At 38.6% G+C, this 15405-nt stretch overlaps 1 protein-coding gene across 5 annotated transcripts in view; it reads left to right on the forward strand.

Moving 5' to 3' along the window:
- The window catches only part of DAB2 (DAB adaptor protein 2), a 51057-nt gene that overhangs the window by 13846 nt on the left and 21806 nt on the right, over positions 1-15405 (forward strand). For all 5 annotated transcript variants that reach the window (XM_025436219.3, XM_035714916.2, XM_049109306.1 and 2 more), the window contains exon 2: positions 14739-14925. In XM_025436219.3, the coding sequence (XP_025292004.1) occupies positions 14835-14925 (91 nt within the window). In that variant the 5' untranslated portion in view covers positions 14739-14834. The remainder of the gene's footprint in view (positions 1-14738; positions 14926-15405) is intronic.

Here is a 15405-nt window from a genome sequence, read left to right on the forward strand (position 1 = left end):
TTACATTTATTTAATGACTATAATAGGGATAATAAAGAGAGGCTATACATGGAGCACCAATCTAATCACTTATATTCATCCCATGGTTGCCATAGTTAAGTGTCAATTACTTAGCAGGCACAGAATTTTGCAACAGGTCATTACTAGTTCAGAGACAGACGAGATAGCTCTAAAAGCTAATGAAACATGTTGCTTTAATATTACATTTTTTATGAACCAGGGAAACTTCCTTTACAGTGAGTCATTGATGTTGACATTCCTGTGTAGACTAACCAGAAGCCTCTTTGTAGTTCAGTAAAAATAGGAATATCTCATAATGGGCTGGGAGGTCTCAGTGAAAGCCCAGCAAAGTGGCATGTGACGAGCAACCATTGCTACTAGTTCATCTTATGCTAGAACTATAGACCCAAGTGGCACCCCATGTTTTATCACCTTAAAAAAACCAGATAGGGATGGTATGCATTTAAGAGGCCTGGAAGAAGGAAGAACTCTCATTCCATTTGCTTATTCTGGAAAAGGCTTTTGTGGTAAGTCAGTATGTTAGAAAATCTTCCAAGTCACTCTTTAAATTTTAGAATAAACTTTTTTTTAGACTCTATACAGATTAAGATGATACTTGAGGTCTTTCCTTGTGTTCTTTATTATTATAACTAAGAAAAAGATAAGTATGTTGTATGTCCATTTTGTAAGAACACTTAGTTCTCTGAAATACCATCTTCATTTTAATCTTATTGGTAGAAGTCACTCAAATGACTTGCCAGAGGTGGTATGGAAATTGACTTCCGGGGCAGCCTGGGTAGTTCAGTGGTTTAGCGCTGCCTTCAGCCCAGGGCATGATCCTGGAGACCCGGATCGAGTCCCACGTCGGGCTCCCTGCATGGAGCCTGCTTCTCCCTCTGCCTGTATCTCTGCCTTTCTCTCTTTGTGTCTCTCATGAATAAATAAATAAAATCTTAAAAAAAAAAAAAAAGAAAGAAATTGACTTCCTGAAAGTTTCTTTGATCAGGAACATTGGTTAATGTTTGGGATCATATAGGGGTGGCTTTTCCCTGAAGGCTGCAGTAAATACAGGATTCCTTGAATTACTTTTCCCAACTTTCTAACTGTGCTTCGTGATTCCTAAGGTAGATGTCTAGATGTGTTTGTGGAAGGGAGGACCAATTAATGGTGATGACTTACACGATTCTAACAGGCATAATTTTGGCCACATTTACTTGGATTCCTAGAGAGTTCATGAAACAAAACCTGTCTCACCTGCTTAGACTTTACAAGCAAGAGTTTGACATTAAGCGGTAGGTTGTCTAATTGCAATAGGAGCTTCCTACGTTCATCTATCTGTAGTGTGAATGGACCCTATACAGATATTTCAATAGAGTTGAATCATTTAGTGTTTGATATAGTTGCTTCAATTGTGCAGCAACTAAAATCCCAAATCTGTTTCCTTTAGCATGGTTAATGTGCTACTTTGAATATTTCCATCCTTCAGTTTAATTTAAAAATGCATTTATTTATTCTCACTACTTACTTGGTCCAATACCATTTCCCAAAACATGAAGGGATAATGACAGAGAGTGAACTTTAGCTCAGGGGTCCTTGTGCGTATTTGCCATCTTGTGGTGCTTGATCTGCAGTATTGGAGTATTTGTATATATACATAGAGTTTCCAAGCACGTAGTCTAGCTATTTCAGGACCTTTTTTGCATCCTGTCACCTAAATTTTCCACACTTGAGTAGTATTAGCATATCACCTCAAGAAGCAAGAAAACAAGTTGGCAGATTCACCTGAAATTACCTTGGGATCTCCTATCTGTTAACCAATCTAATTTGGTCAGCAACTAAGAAGTAAGCAAATGAGCCTATTTTTCCTATTTCTTCCAGAAGAACTCCTCTGGCCTTTTAGATAAGCGTTCTGGAACTTTGTAACCTTCAATTTGGTAGAGCACTGGTATCAGAAGGAGAAAGGGCTGGTTATCAGGTTGCTGGTTCTATGTCAACCTGAAATTTTACAAATAAATAGCAAATCTCCTTTTATTTTGTAAATGATTCTTTTTTTGTCTTCATCTCCTTTAAGAGCAACCAAATCTTTTCTAAGGAAAATCAGCTAAGTTATGAAGAATCTTCCATAAAGCAATAATTGATATATAAAGCAGGCAGATAAAGTAGTTTTAAAACACACATATTCTTAGGGCACCTGGGTGGCTCAGTAGTTGAGCATCTGCCTTGGGCTCAGGTCGTGATCCCAGGGTCCTCGGATAGAGTCCCATATCAGGCTCCCTGCAAGAAGCTTGCTCTGACCTCTGCCTCTCTGTGTCTCTCATGTATAAATAAATAAAATCTTAAAAAATAAAAAAATAAATAAAAACATATATATTTTTAACCATGGAGGTTAGCAGGACCACCATCATTCTTAGAGATGAAGTGTAAATGCCCTGCTGGCAGTAGATAACTTGCCCAACTAGGAAGATTATATCATACATGGAAATGTGAGCCAATGGCAAGTTTCTCATGGAAGGTTAATTCCAACTCTTAAGGGGAGATTGAACACTAAAACAAAGGACATATTCTGCTGGAAAGGCCACCTAGAACCCAGAAAGAACATATTAGGGTAAGATAAACTGATCCTGTGTTGTTGTGAAAAAAAAAATAACTTTTTTCCATAGTATTGGTCTACGTACAGATGCAGACAGAAAAAGAAGTTCTGCCTTCCATATACAATTACTACACACACCACAGTTTGACTCTTCTGTGCTGATATTACAAGGCAGCTGGATTCTCGTTCTTTTAAGCTCTTCAAAACACAGCTTGTCTCTGAAACATGAGTTGTGGAAAGGTACAGAAACACTCAAGCAATGGCTTTGAGGATTATATAAATGTGGGCCTCTGCCTGGAAAGGAAAACCACATTGGGATTTAATATAATTCAGCCAGGCTATTAAAGAAGAAACCAAATCTTAGGCAATGTTTCTTGCACTGGTTTTTGGAAGAGGAAAAGTTTAAGATTACCTGCTTGCTTTGAAAGTGTTCTGCTGTAGTATGTCATAAAATAATTCTACTAGGGTACGTGGCTCTTCCTTCTTATGTTTAAAATGCAGATGGTTCTAAATAACATGCTTTCTGTAGCTCTTCTAATATCCACGTAAACTTCCAAGATGACTGTTGTAATGATATTAGAGTAGAAGGCAGACTGTGTTTAACAATTAGGATTTATATGTACAAGTATCATAGGTGAAGGGTTCAAATGAATAAACTATTGTATCCTGAAGTCTATGCACTAGATATGCTGTACACCCATTTTGACTTAATTCAGGACTATTTCATATGGGAACAAGAAAGCATATGAAAAAAATGGAATACTTGCTGGTCAGTTTGGGTGGGTATACATACAAGTAAGGGAAGACTGTTGAGAAAGGTATTAATAGTATCAGTGTATTGGCCTAGGAATCAAATGGTACAATGACAGTCTTTTTCCCTCACCTTGGTTCATTAGTTTTTCGACGACTTTTTCCAGCAAGAGTTAAGCATAATATCCATTATATATTTAAATGCCAAATTCAAAGTAAAAGTCGTATGTTTGCTGTGTTTTCATATCTGTTCCATAATGCTTCTCCTCAAATCACTTCCCCAAAGGCCCTGCAGTGGAAACTTTCTAGAGGCTTCCATGTTAACAGCACTATTTTTTTTTTTTAATTTAAAACCCTAAAATTGTTAGTATAAATTGTTCATTCCTTAGAATACCTTCCTCCCTTGACTTTAGGATGAGAGGAAAGCAGAATGAAATATAGTATCCTACTTGACCATTTAATAGTACACAATAGAGTTCTTCTCAATTCAAATTTTAAAACTCGTTTATTCCATTTGCCCATTCCAATTATCTATCAACACTTCAGCTTTTAAAAATCTTATTCCTTCCACATGCTTTTTTGGCATACTTTCTGGTTACTATCACTTCATAACCAGAAATGGCAAACTCTGCAAGGGCCTCTTTCTGTCACTGTCACTATAGCACATGTCCTCAGTTGTGTGACAGCACCTTGGTGCAGGCTAGTGCGCCACCACTAAAGCATGCTGGGTTTTCCCACTAAAGCAAGTGCTTGGTGACTGAATCAGGTGCTGCCATCACTGGCCCTGCAGTAGTGTCTCAGCAGGGGAAGAAATGCCCAGCAGAATCCTGGCCTGTCTCCACAGGCCTGTGGTCACACAGCTCTTTCAGCCTGCTTACACGTACTACCCACTAGTCACTGTATCAGTGAGGCTGCCCAAAGTGCAAAAGTATCTTCTTGGCTGGGTTAGGTGGGAACTCTGACATTTTAGCCCAGGTCTTTATTGTAGACTTCTTACTGAATACCCGTTCCTCAGCCATGAAGTTTTCCCTTAATCCCTGCTTACTCACCATATTGCCAGCTACTTTTGAGCCTAAAGCCCAAGGTGTATGGCCCTCCTACCCCACAAAAAGCCATGGTATTCCTTCTTCCAGAACAATGAATTCTGAATAGCCTTTCCTTGGAATTAATGGGAATCACTCATGGCTTCTTCCATAGGTGACTTGATAACCTTCTAATAAAAAAGCAACAGCCAATAAGGTGATTCAAGATGTTACATGATATATACTTGACTCAAGGATGAAGTAATCACCTTGCCAATCTCTCTTCCCCACATGACTCCTGAGGTATAATTACAAATGAAACAATAGCAGATAAGGAAACTAAAATACCACCTTGTTAGGGGGAATCAGGGCCCAGAAACCCCCAAATGCAGAGCTCTGATAAATATAGGTTGAAGCACACTGTACACTAGACCAGAAATGACCCATTCCCTTTTCTGTGTCAGGTTGTATCTGCTACATTGCTCTGCCCAGCTCACTTGCGATATACAGAGCACATGTGCCATAGCTAGTTGAGCCACATCCAGATGGTTACTGGTGTCAGGGGTACCATGATAGAGCATAACCCAAGTGATCCATTGCCAACAACATAAAGCAATGACAGACACATGATTTTCAAACCTCCAAAGTTTCAATGTAACTTCCTTCCCTTTGTAGAAGTGAGTTAAAGGATAAAGTCAGATTCCAGTTTTTCTTCTGTGTTCAGTCTAAGCTAAAGGAAGTCATGTTCAAGAACTGGGGTGGAATTATTGACTGGGATGTTAAAGTTGAGATGGGTATACACTCTAATGTCAATTAATCCAACTGCAAGCCTCATTTGTCCATGTGCACAAGAATTCCACATGGCCAGAAGACCACAGGGCTATTCCAATACTATAGTCTTTCTTAGAGTCTGCATAAGTGTAAAGAGAAGTTCTAGACTCAGTGCTCTATGTATGTCTTCGTTCATGCAAGCATACTAACTTATGCTCAGCTTTTCTAAAAGGCAAGAGCATATTTTTATTATGAGCTTACACTTTTCTTTTTCAAACTCTAGAGAGTTAACTGTTCTGAGTAGTGATAATACTGAAAGAACTGAGTAATATGATTGTAAAATTGAGCATAAACTTAATACTTCAATTCAACTTGTGAACAATTTCAGACATTCCTAGTGAACCGCTTGCATTGCCCAATCTAGAGAATGGGCCCTCATCTGGATAACATTAAGCTCCTTTTTAAAACTTAAAATCTCTTAAACACTATCATGATGCCATTTTTTAGGTTCTAGTAGGAGATATTCCTAATAAAAATTTATTTTAAAAACAAAATGGGTGTGGTGGGTACAAAAATTAAGAGAGGTCAAAATAAGTCAAAAATATTGAAAGTTGCCAACCCAAGAAGTCAAACTTTCTATTGTGCTTTAAAAAAGAAGGAAGGAAGGAAGGAAGGAAGGAAGGAAGGAAGGAAGGAAGGAAGGAAGGAAGGAAGGAAGGAAGGAAGGAGAAAGAAAGAAGAAAGAAAGAAAGAAAGAAAGAAAGAAAGAAAGAAAGAAAGAAAGAAAGAAAGAAAGGAAGGAAGAAAGAAAGAGTGAGCCACACACTGAATAGAAGAGAATGTACTAAAATGAATTTGAATTCTTTGATCTGTGAGTTGAAGCTCAAACCTAGCCAAATACTTTCATCCAAGCAGCCAAATCAACATTAATAAACCAGTTTGACCAAATAGGACTCCAGCTACCTAGGTAAAAAAGAATCCAGTGATAATATGTGATTAGATCACATAAAGTTCTTTTTCTGTTTGGGTTCACAGAACACCTATGAAATGAAATTCTGCTAAAAATTCTGAATTTTTTAAAATTCTGCTGAAATTCTGTTTTCCTGTTCTGTGCTTGCTAGATCTACTAAATGGAACATATTCTTGGTTCAGTCTGTATGTAATGGGCTTAGCACAGTCTTAAAAAATAGTTCTAAAAAAGTGACACATATAACCTCTAGGAATAGGACAGTAGAGTCTCACGTTAGGATTGAGATTTCTCTTGGCACCAGTTTTATCCCAACCAGCCGTTTACCAGTAGATAAGTTAAACATTCTTTCTTGCCATCAGTTTCCTAATCTTTTGTAATGAAAGAGAGTGACCAATTACTCCCCGAGTTTCTTCCAGCTTAAACTCGAACCACTTGGTATTTCTTTAAGGGGACAAAGGATCATGGAAGTAAATGGTTGGACTTCACACTCGGTACATTAGAATTACCTGGGCATCCTTAAAATATATTGGTATCTATGTCTTTTGCCCTCAGAGATTTAGATCTAATCGATCTGGGTGTAGCATGCACATCTTTTTAGGACCTCCCCAGTAAGAGTTCCCCGGGTGATGTGAGTTAGACCCTCTAAACTGCCAATGGTCATGATGTAGTCTTGGATTTGACTCAGCATCTCTGGGTGGCCCAGAGTAAATTCAGAAGCAGGAGTTGAACAGGAGTGGCTTTACCACTGGCAAACACTCTCGCTTCTTCACTTGGGCCTTACGGGTTAAAGCACTACATTCTTTTCTGTGTGTACTTGCTGGCTGTTTACTTGTTGGTCCTAGTTGTTCTGAAATTGTTTAAACAGTTGCTGTGGAAAAGCAATGTTGCTTGCAATGTAAGACTACACAGTACACAGCACATGAGACACAGCTTTGATTTAATCACAGCCACCATTCATTGTGCGCTTTCTATACAGTAGGCACTGAGGTTTCTTGTAACAAGTCTGCAAACTGTATTCCCATTTTACATAAGTGAATAGTAGAGAAGTTGCCTCAAGCTGCAGAGCTAGAAAATGGTGACTGTGTGTGAGACTTCCCCAAGCCCCCACCCTTAGCAGTTCCGCTGTCATATCTCTATCTACAATGAACTGTCTGGGGAATTCTTAGTTTGACTTGCTTCCAAAGACAGGGAAAAGCTTCTCAGTTCAGTTCACTAGGTCCTTGAGCATGCTTTCCAAGGGTCAAAAGCAATGAAAAAATGCTCCCTGTCAATGCATAACTTGTGTATACCTCCTTGACTCAGGCCTGTTTTGTCCCTGAGGCCCCCACGGCAGTGTCAGCAGTTATAAGAGAATCTTCTAAGGACTCCTTTTCAGTGTGCATTAATGTAGTCTCATTTCCCCAATTAAACAGGCTGCAAAAATCTTACTATTACACCTGGGGCCTTTGCAGAGTAGAGTAGGTTTCCCTTGCCTAGGATTCCAAGCATTTTTTTAAACATTTTTATTTATTTATGATAGTCACAGAGAGAGAGAGAGGCAGAGACACAGGCAGAGGGAGAAGCAGGCTCCACGCACCAAGAGCCCGACGTGGGATTCGGTCCTGGGTCTCCAGGATCGCGCCCTGGGCCAAAGGCAGGCGCCAAACTGCTGCGCCACCCAGGGATCCCCAATTCCAAGCATTTTAAAGGAGAAAGGTCTTACGTTGAGTATCAGCAACAGCCTAACTTCGCTGTATCATTTCTGGCAACATCCCTTATTCTCAAAAGGCTACTTGGGAAATAATGGCAAATGCAGCTTGCTGCCCTCTCGGACCCTGAGATCTGCCTTAGAGGTTAATATTTCACATGTTCTAATGCACTACCTCAGCTGAGACAGGCATGAAGTTCCAAAGGACAAGGGAGCATATTTTCTGACAAGTACAAAGTACTGGATCCTCTAGCAAGGATGTTTATGTTGCTTTGTTCTTGATTCTTCTTAACTCTTTTCTGTGTCCATTTTATGTGACTCTTTCTGAAAAGTTAACTGGTATGTTAGTCAGTGGGAGTATGCCTTTAAAGGGAACTTATAATACCAGTTAAAATCAGTGTGATTAAAAAAAAAAAAGATAAGAGCAACCAGCATCTATAGTAGAAAAGCAAACACAGATCATGTTCAAATTTGAGCCTAATGACTTATTAGTGATTGATTTTGTTTTACTGAGTCCATTAATTTATAAAATAGACATATTTTGTTTCACAGAGCTGTCAGGATAAACGTTTCAAGTGCTTGGTAGGTTAAGTCTTTGTCCCACCCTCCTTAACATTAAAAACATAACATACCATTTGTGGAATGGTAGCCCCATTAAGAAAATCCTTAAGTTATTCCTTTTACCAACATTTGAGAATGACCAAGCACATTTCTCTCTGCTGTGTATAATTAGGGTAAGGAGATTGCTCAGAAGAGAGGGCCCACAGTGTCAGGATATTGCTGAGAATCCTTGAGTCATTACACAGTATCATTGCTGATACCCATGCAATCCTCTGATGAAAAGGGTAAATAAGAATGAGGAGGTGCCAGCCAAACTTCTCACAACACAGATTTATCCCTATACTGGTATTCCAGGATCCTAAATACTAGATTCTTGGATGAATCACCTTAAGGGATAAACAAACTAGCAGATTTTTTTTTTCTTGTGCAAGGGATATACTTGTCATGAGATGACTCAAGCAGTCCTCTTGTATACATTTCTCAGAACCTTCTCAGAAACTGAGAAAAGATGTTGCAAGCTCCAAAATCTCTTCTAGTCATGTGATTCTTGTGCCATGGAAAGGGGAAGTTCCTGCTTTCTTTCAGGGAGGTTTGTGTTAAGTCCAGAATCCAAGTTATATATCTTTGCTCAAATGAGAACTAATTTTCTTGACTCAGCAAAGTCTTTTACAACTTTCTGTTCTATATTAGACCTTAAGAAGGAGTCAAGAATATACAATACCTTTAGATCCTCCTCTCTTTCCAACTGTACCTTCTCATTCCTCTCCTAGATCTTCTAATGAAGGAAATAACCCATCCCTAAGAACAAGAAGGTTGAAAAAAAAAAAAAAAAAAAAAGAACAAGAAGGTTGTGCTTGTTCTAGCTAGGTTTAGATGGACAACTGTTCATGTGACCCTTTTTTAAAAAATATTTTGTTTATTTATTCATGAGAGACACACAGAGAGAGGCAGAGACAAAGGCAGAGGGAGAAGCAGGCTCCATGCTGGGAACTGGATGCGGAACTCGATCCCGGAACCCCGGGATCAAGTCCTGAGCCACCTAGGCGTCCCTCACATGAACCTTCATATATGTTTTCGAGCTTCAATTTATAATCCCTGCTTCAAGATAATACTCCTTGCATGTGTTTCCTGATTAATTTTGCACTTCTTGGTCAGAAGAGCATCTATGACTAAACCCAGTAAATAAGAAGGCTTTCTGGACACCCTACATCTACTTGCTCCCCTTTTTGAAAACCTTTCACCTTACTAGAGCTTTAAAACAACACATAGATTAATGCAATCTACACATTTTTTTTTTTAAATAATGCCCCTACTTTGGGAAAGTGATCAAAGAAAGTAATACGGCACCTTTTGGCCCTCAGATCCCTTTTCCAGCCCCAAACCCTTTCCAAAAACAATTCATCATAAAACCTGCTGAAGGTTTTATGAGAACAATGGACAATTCTGTAACATTGTTAGAAGGATTATGCATTTTAGTTTTACATGTTTAAGTTGATTATTCTCTACAGTGGGACCTGAGTCTAGAAGTAAGACTTTCTCCACCTACTTAATGTCAAATGGTAGCTTGGACATTTGGAAAGTCTGTGATGGGATATTTGCTCTTCTAACCTTGGGAGAAAGGTAAATGTTTATCACTCTGGCATATGGGATACTGGAAGGACACTTTTATTAAAACCTTTCAAAAAAACCTCTAACATTTCATTATAAAGGTTTATCTCTGAGATTTGGGGCTCTGGGGCAGAGTCTATTCTCTGATCATTTCAGGGAAATCAGATACATTTTAAGTAGTCTGGCCTGCAATGCAGACCTACCTTTCTTTAGTTATTGCAACCTGATATTCATATACCTTTTCTTCTTGGAATTTATGCTGAACAAATGTTTTCTCTCTATCATTTTTTTCTTCCTTGCCCCTAAAAACTGCTCATTCCTAAACAGTGGAAGGATATAATTAAAGGATACCAAATAGCTTTAAAACAATTCCAATAGTGTGAAAGGCTGTACTTAAGTGTCTGAAAAGAGAAGTTTTTGCTGTAAAACCAAGGTAGCACCATTCACTTTAGAACTCTTCCATCTTTGCCCAGTCTTCCAACACTATATTTGAGACCTGGTCTTGAGCTGTGAAATTGTTGAGTCTTGTATTACTTTTATGGCTTATACACCACCATTCCTGCTCCCAAGCCCCTCAAAATGTTTTGTGGCACTTCTCAAATTTCTTTAAAATATTCTCACTTTAGAATAAAATTTGCCAAATTTAATGACCTAAATATTGTCTTGTCAGAAGTAACATCCTGCAGAAAAGTGCAATATTAGGTTCCAAAGATGGTCAGTAAACTCTTTTGCCCAGATTATTTTCAAGCTGAACCAGAGGGGAGGAGGGGCAGGCTTCAGAGAGAGGTCTTACCTACTCTCTTCAGGAGCAAATAGGTAACTTGACAAACTAGATGTGGGGGGAGAGGTGAGTTTGGCATATTTGAAAAGGTAAAGAGTCAAAAAACAAATAATTCTCTAAAAAAACACACACACAAGAAACTTGAGGATGCTATACAAAGGTGTAAAGAAAGAATATTAATGTTAAGAAGGAGCAGAATCTTTAAGAGTCTTGCAAACAAAACCCAAAATGTCTAAATTTTTGTCCTAAATGCAAGAGGAACCACCACAAGATAAAAAGATCAAGAAGGAAAGCTTCCAATGTTATTCTAAAATTTAGAAGAATTTCATCATTAAAAAAAAATCCAGATCATCCTAATGCAGAAAATACATGCCATGGACTGGAGCATCAAGGTTGTTATGGAAGCAAAAGGTAGGGAGAGAAAAGGCTCACAAAAGGATATGTGTCTGATGCATGCAGCCAAATACCCCCAAAAAGCTGAACAACAAAGTAATTGGATTTGGGCAGGATACCCATCAGCAGTTCTAGTTGATTTTCTGAGAGTAGAGTTGAGATGAACAGTCCTTTGATAGGAAGGGAATATGAAAAAGTAGAGGGTAGTAGACTATCAAGTTTAAGTATTTAATCATGAAAGGAGCATGAGATGACAATTAGAGGACTACAAGGTCACAGAGAAGTGTTTTCCTTATTTCTGAGAAGAGATCTGAGCAACTTATAAAGGAGAGGGCCTGATGGGGAAAAGGTGAGGATGCAGGAGGGTGCATGTTCCTATAGAGGACGTGCTTAGGTCAGAATTTAGTCTTACCTCCTGATGTTGTTAATACAGGCAAATATCCTCTAGAATTAGAATAAATTCTCTGAAATTAAGAAAATAATTATTAGCTTCCTGAAATTAGAGGAGTATGGATATGACTAGGAGATTTATCATGTCACCAGAAAACAAATCATGGGAACCACTGAAATCAGTCAAGACATATGAAATAGAGATAGTCGCATTAGTTTCCTAGGGCTGCCATAACAAATCATCAAAAACTAGTCAGCTTAAAACCACAGAAACCTATTCTTTCACAGTCCTCACAGAAGCAGCCCAAAATCAAAATGTCAACAGGGCTTGCTTGTTACTTCTGGAGGTGCAGATGGAGAACCTGTTCTGTGCTTCTCTCCCAGCTTCTGGTGGACATTGCCAATCCTTGGCATTCCTGGTTTGTAGATGTGTCAATGGAGTCTTCACCTCTGTATTCACATTACCTTCTCCTTTGTGTGTCTGTCTCAAATTTCCCTTTGCTTTGCTTTTATAAGGACATCTGTTATGGGATTTAGAGTCCTCCCAAATCCAGGATGATCCTAACTCAAGATCCTTAGTGACAATTGCAAATATCTTTTTCTCAAATAAGGCCACATTCAAAGGTTTGAGGCTTAGAATTTGAACATAATCTTTTTTAGGGGCCATTACATATGTGTAATAGAGCATCTCTGTAGCTTGTATGAGGCTTCTCAGAAGAGAGCCATCAGGGTAACATGTGAGGAACTTTGGCTTCTGGCCAGTCAGCCTGGGCTAGACCCAGGTTTTACCACTTTAGCAGCTGTATAATTTAAAACCCCTGTGCTTTGGCTTTCCCTCTGAAAAAGTGAAATAATACTATATCATAATACTCATAGGGTTACTCTGAATTTTTTGTCATTAATACACGTTAAAGTCTACTTGTACCTGGCCCCAAACTGGGTCTTGAGTAAAACAGGGCTTTTGAGTCCTCTACTACGTAAGACTTTTCATCTAAAAAGAGACTGTCTCCCTGGCTGTCGACCAGTCAGGTGTCTTTGAGCAAAATTAACTACTAAATCTCCAAATTAAAGAATTCAGATAACATTAATCATATATAGATTTCTGTATGTGTGTGTTTTCCAAGACTATTAATACTATAGAGACTATTTAAAGACTCATGGCAGGGGTGGGGGGGATGAAGTATGCACTTTGAGGAAAATGTGGAAATTTACAAAGCCAGGGAAGTGCAATTTAAAGAGCTGAGTAGCAGAAACGTAAGACTTTTTATCCTGTAAGTATCTAGATAATAGCATATATTTCCATGTGGGGGACTTGATCCTTGAGTTTAAAAAATTCAAATAGAGCACTTGTGTGACTCAGTTGGTTAAGCGTCTGCCTTGGCTGGGGTCATGATCTCAGGATCATAGAATCAAGCTCTGTTTGGGCTCCCTGCTCAGGAGGGAATCTGCTTCTCTCTTTGCCCCTCCTCCCTATTTAGGCACAAGTACATTTTCTCTGTCTCTCAAATAAATAAAATCTTTTTAAAAATGCTCAAATAAATGGGTGCTTTAAAAACGGAATTAAGAGAGCTTTTTGGGATGGGAGAAGTATAACAATCTATGGGTGGTGGTAACAGGTTAACAAAACTATGCATGGCTCGGCTTTCCTCTGATCCTCAGTCCATGTAGAAGGTTAACCTTTCTCTAGCTCTCTCAGAAGCTATGTAGAAACTTTGACTCCTGGAGGTGAAAGAACCTTTTGAAACATTAGTTCACTTCTGTGTGCTTACAATGACTCGAAGTTTTTCTGTTTTACCCGCCATGATACATAAGGAAGCCTTATGAGAGCACACGCCACAACTGTCTTGAGGATAATAATGGTAAAAAATAGCATAAAAGTATTTACACTCAATGAATTGCACAAGAGACATCCCATTAATTCATTCTTCCCCTAGTGTGTTAATGTCAAAAACTGTTGTCCTTTATTTTATTTTTTTAATTGTATTGAAGTTTGCTTTGCCAACATATAGTATAACACCTAGTGCTCATCCCATCAAAGTTATAGTGCTCAGATAGCCCTGGAAATCATATGCAGAATCACAACATGTAAAAATACATATATATGTATTTGTCAATAAGAATAAGATAAAATGTATGCCTCTATTCTTGACACTGCCTTTACAATTAAATGAGGTTTTGAAGAACCGGAATTTATAATGTCCAATTTCAGATGCTAATTACAATCATCTCAGACTCCACATCCAATATGTTTGTATTTTGCTATGAAATCCTATTTTTGCATGTATGACATTTTTTTTTTTTTTCATTTGGCACATTCTTTTTTTTTTTTTTTTTTTTTTTTTTTTATTGGTGTTCAATTTACTAACATACAGAATAACACCCAGTGCCCGTCACCCATTCACTCCCACCCCCCGCCCTCCTCCCCTTCCACCACCCCTAGTTCGTTTCCCAGAGTTAGCAGTCTTTATGTTCTGTCTCCCTTTCTGATATTTCCCACACATTTCTTCTCCCTTCCCTTATTTTCCCTTTCACTATTATTTATATTCCCCAAATGAATGAGAACATATAATGTTTGTCCTTCTCCGACTGACTTACTTCACTCAGCATAATACCCTCCAGTTCCATCCACGTTGAAGCAAATGGTGGGTATTTGTCATTTCTAATAGCTGAGTAATATTCCATTGTATACATAAACCACATCTTCTTTATCCATTCATCTTTTGTTGGACACCGAGGCTCCTTCCACAGTTTGGCTATCGTGGCCATTGCTGCTAGAAACATCGGGGTGCAGGTGTCCCAGCGTTTCATTGCATTTGTATCTTTGGGGTAAATCCCCAACAGTGCAATTGCTGGGTCGTAGGGTATGTATGACATTTTTTGATCCCTACCTTTAATACTGGATTTTTATGCCAAAATTCCAATGCAAACTACTTAGGTAGGTAATCCTTAAATGCTACTAGATATCAATTCTTAAAGAAAAACCTAGTAAACACCTCTTCCCATTTTGGAAAGTACAAAAACAAAAAAACAAAAAAAAAAAAAGACAAAAGAAAAAAAAACAGTCTACCCACTCCTCTTCTGAGTTTGGTCTAAAGGGAGAAAGAACAAAATGAGTCTGAAGAAATATACTCACAAATCACTAGTTGCAAGCCTAGTAGGATAAAGTCTGGGTTTGCCATTATGATCTCATCATGCCTCTAACACTCTGCCCACAGGTGTCTGTAGTAGGTTATGCTCATTTGAGACTTCGGGGATCGCCTGGTGTCACTCAGTGTCTGCTGGTGCTGGAGTTTGCTGTCTGCCTTCTCGCCATGTCTAACGAAGTAGAAACGAGCACAACTAATGGTCAGCCTGACCAACAGGCTGCACCAAAAGCACCATCAAAGAAGGAAAAAAAGAAAGGTATGAAGAAATCTGAGCCCATTGAGGGGAGCCAGTGTTGCTTACCTCTGAAGAAATGTGGGGTTTGAGGTAAATGAAGTAAGAGCTGGCCCTTGCTGCACTTCAACCACAGCCAACTCTCAAATTCTCCTCTACAGGAAAGTTGGACTTTGGCAGAAACTATTTTACTCCACTTACATATTGTAAGACAGATATGTCTCTGAATCCTGTGATTGCACCAACTGGATCCTGCTGAGAAGCATTGATAGTAGCTTGTTTAATTGATAAACACAACTATTAATTATTATATGATTATCTTTCAGTAGCCTACTTACCACGGGTTGCTTTACTGAAGTAGCTGTTTTTCGAAAACCAAGATCTTTATTTTCTTAGACCCTGTTCTCTTGACCTAAAGGACCATTAGAAAGTGCCAGAGTCCTTAATCATTCATAGTTTAAGAGTATGCCATGGCTTGCATGTCTTTTACTGTTATACCTTAGC

The sequence above is a fragment of the Canis lupus genome, chromosome 4 (genome assembly GCF_003254725.2).
Source record: "Canis lupus dingo isolate Sandy chromosome 4, ASM325472v2, whole genome shotgun sequence".
Classification (NCBI taxonomy): domain Eukaryota; kingdom Metazoa; phylum Chordata; class Mammalia; order Carnivora; family Canidae; genus Canis; species Canis lupus.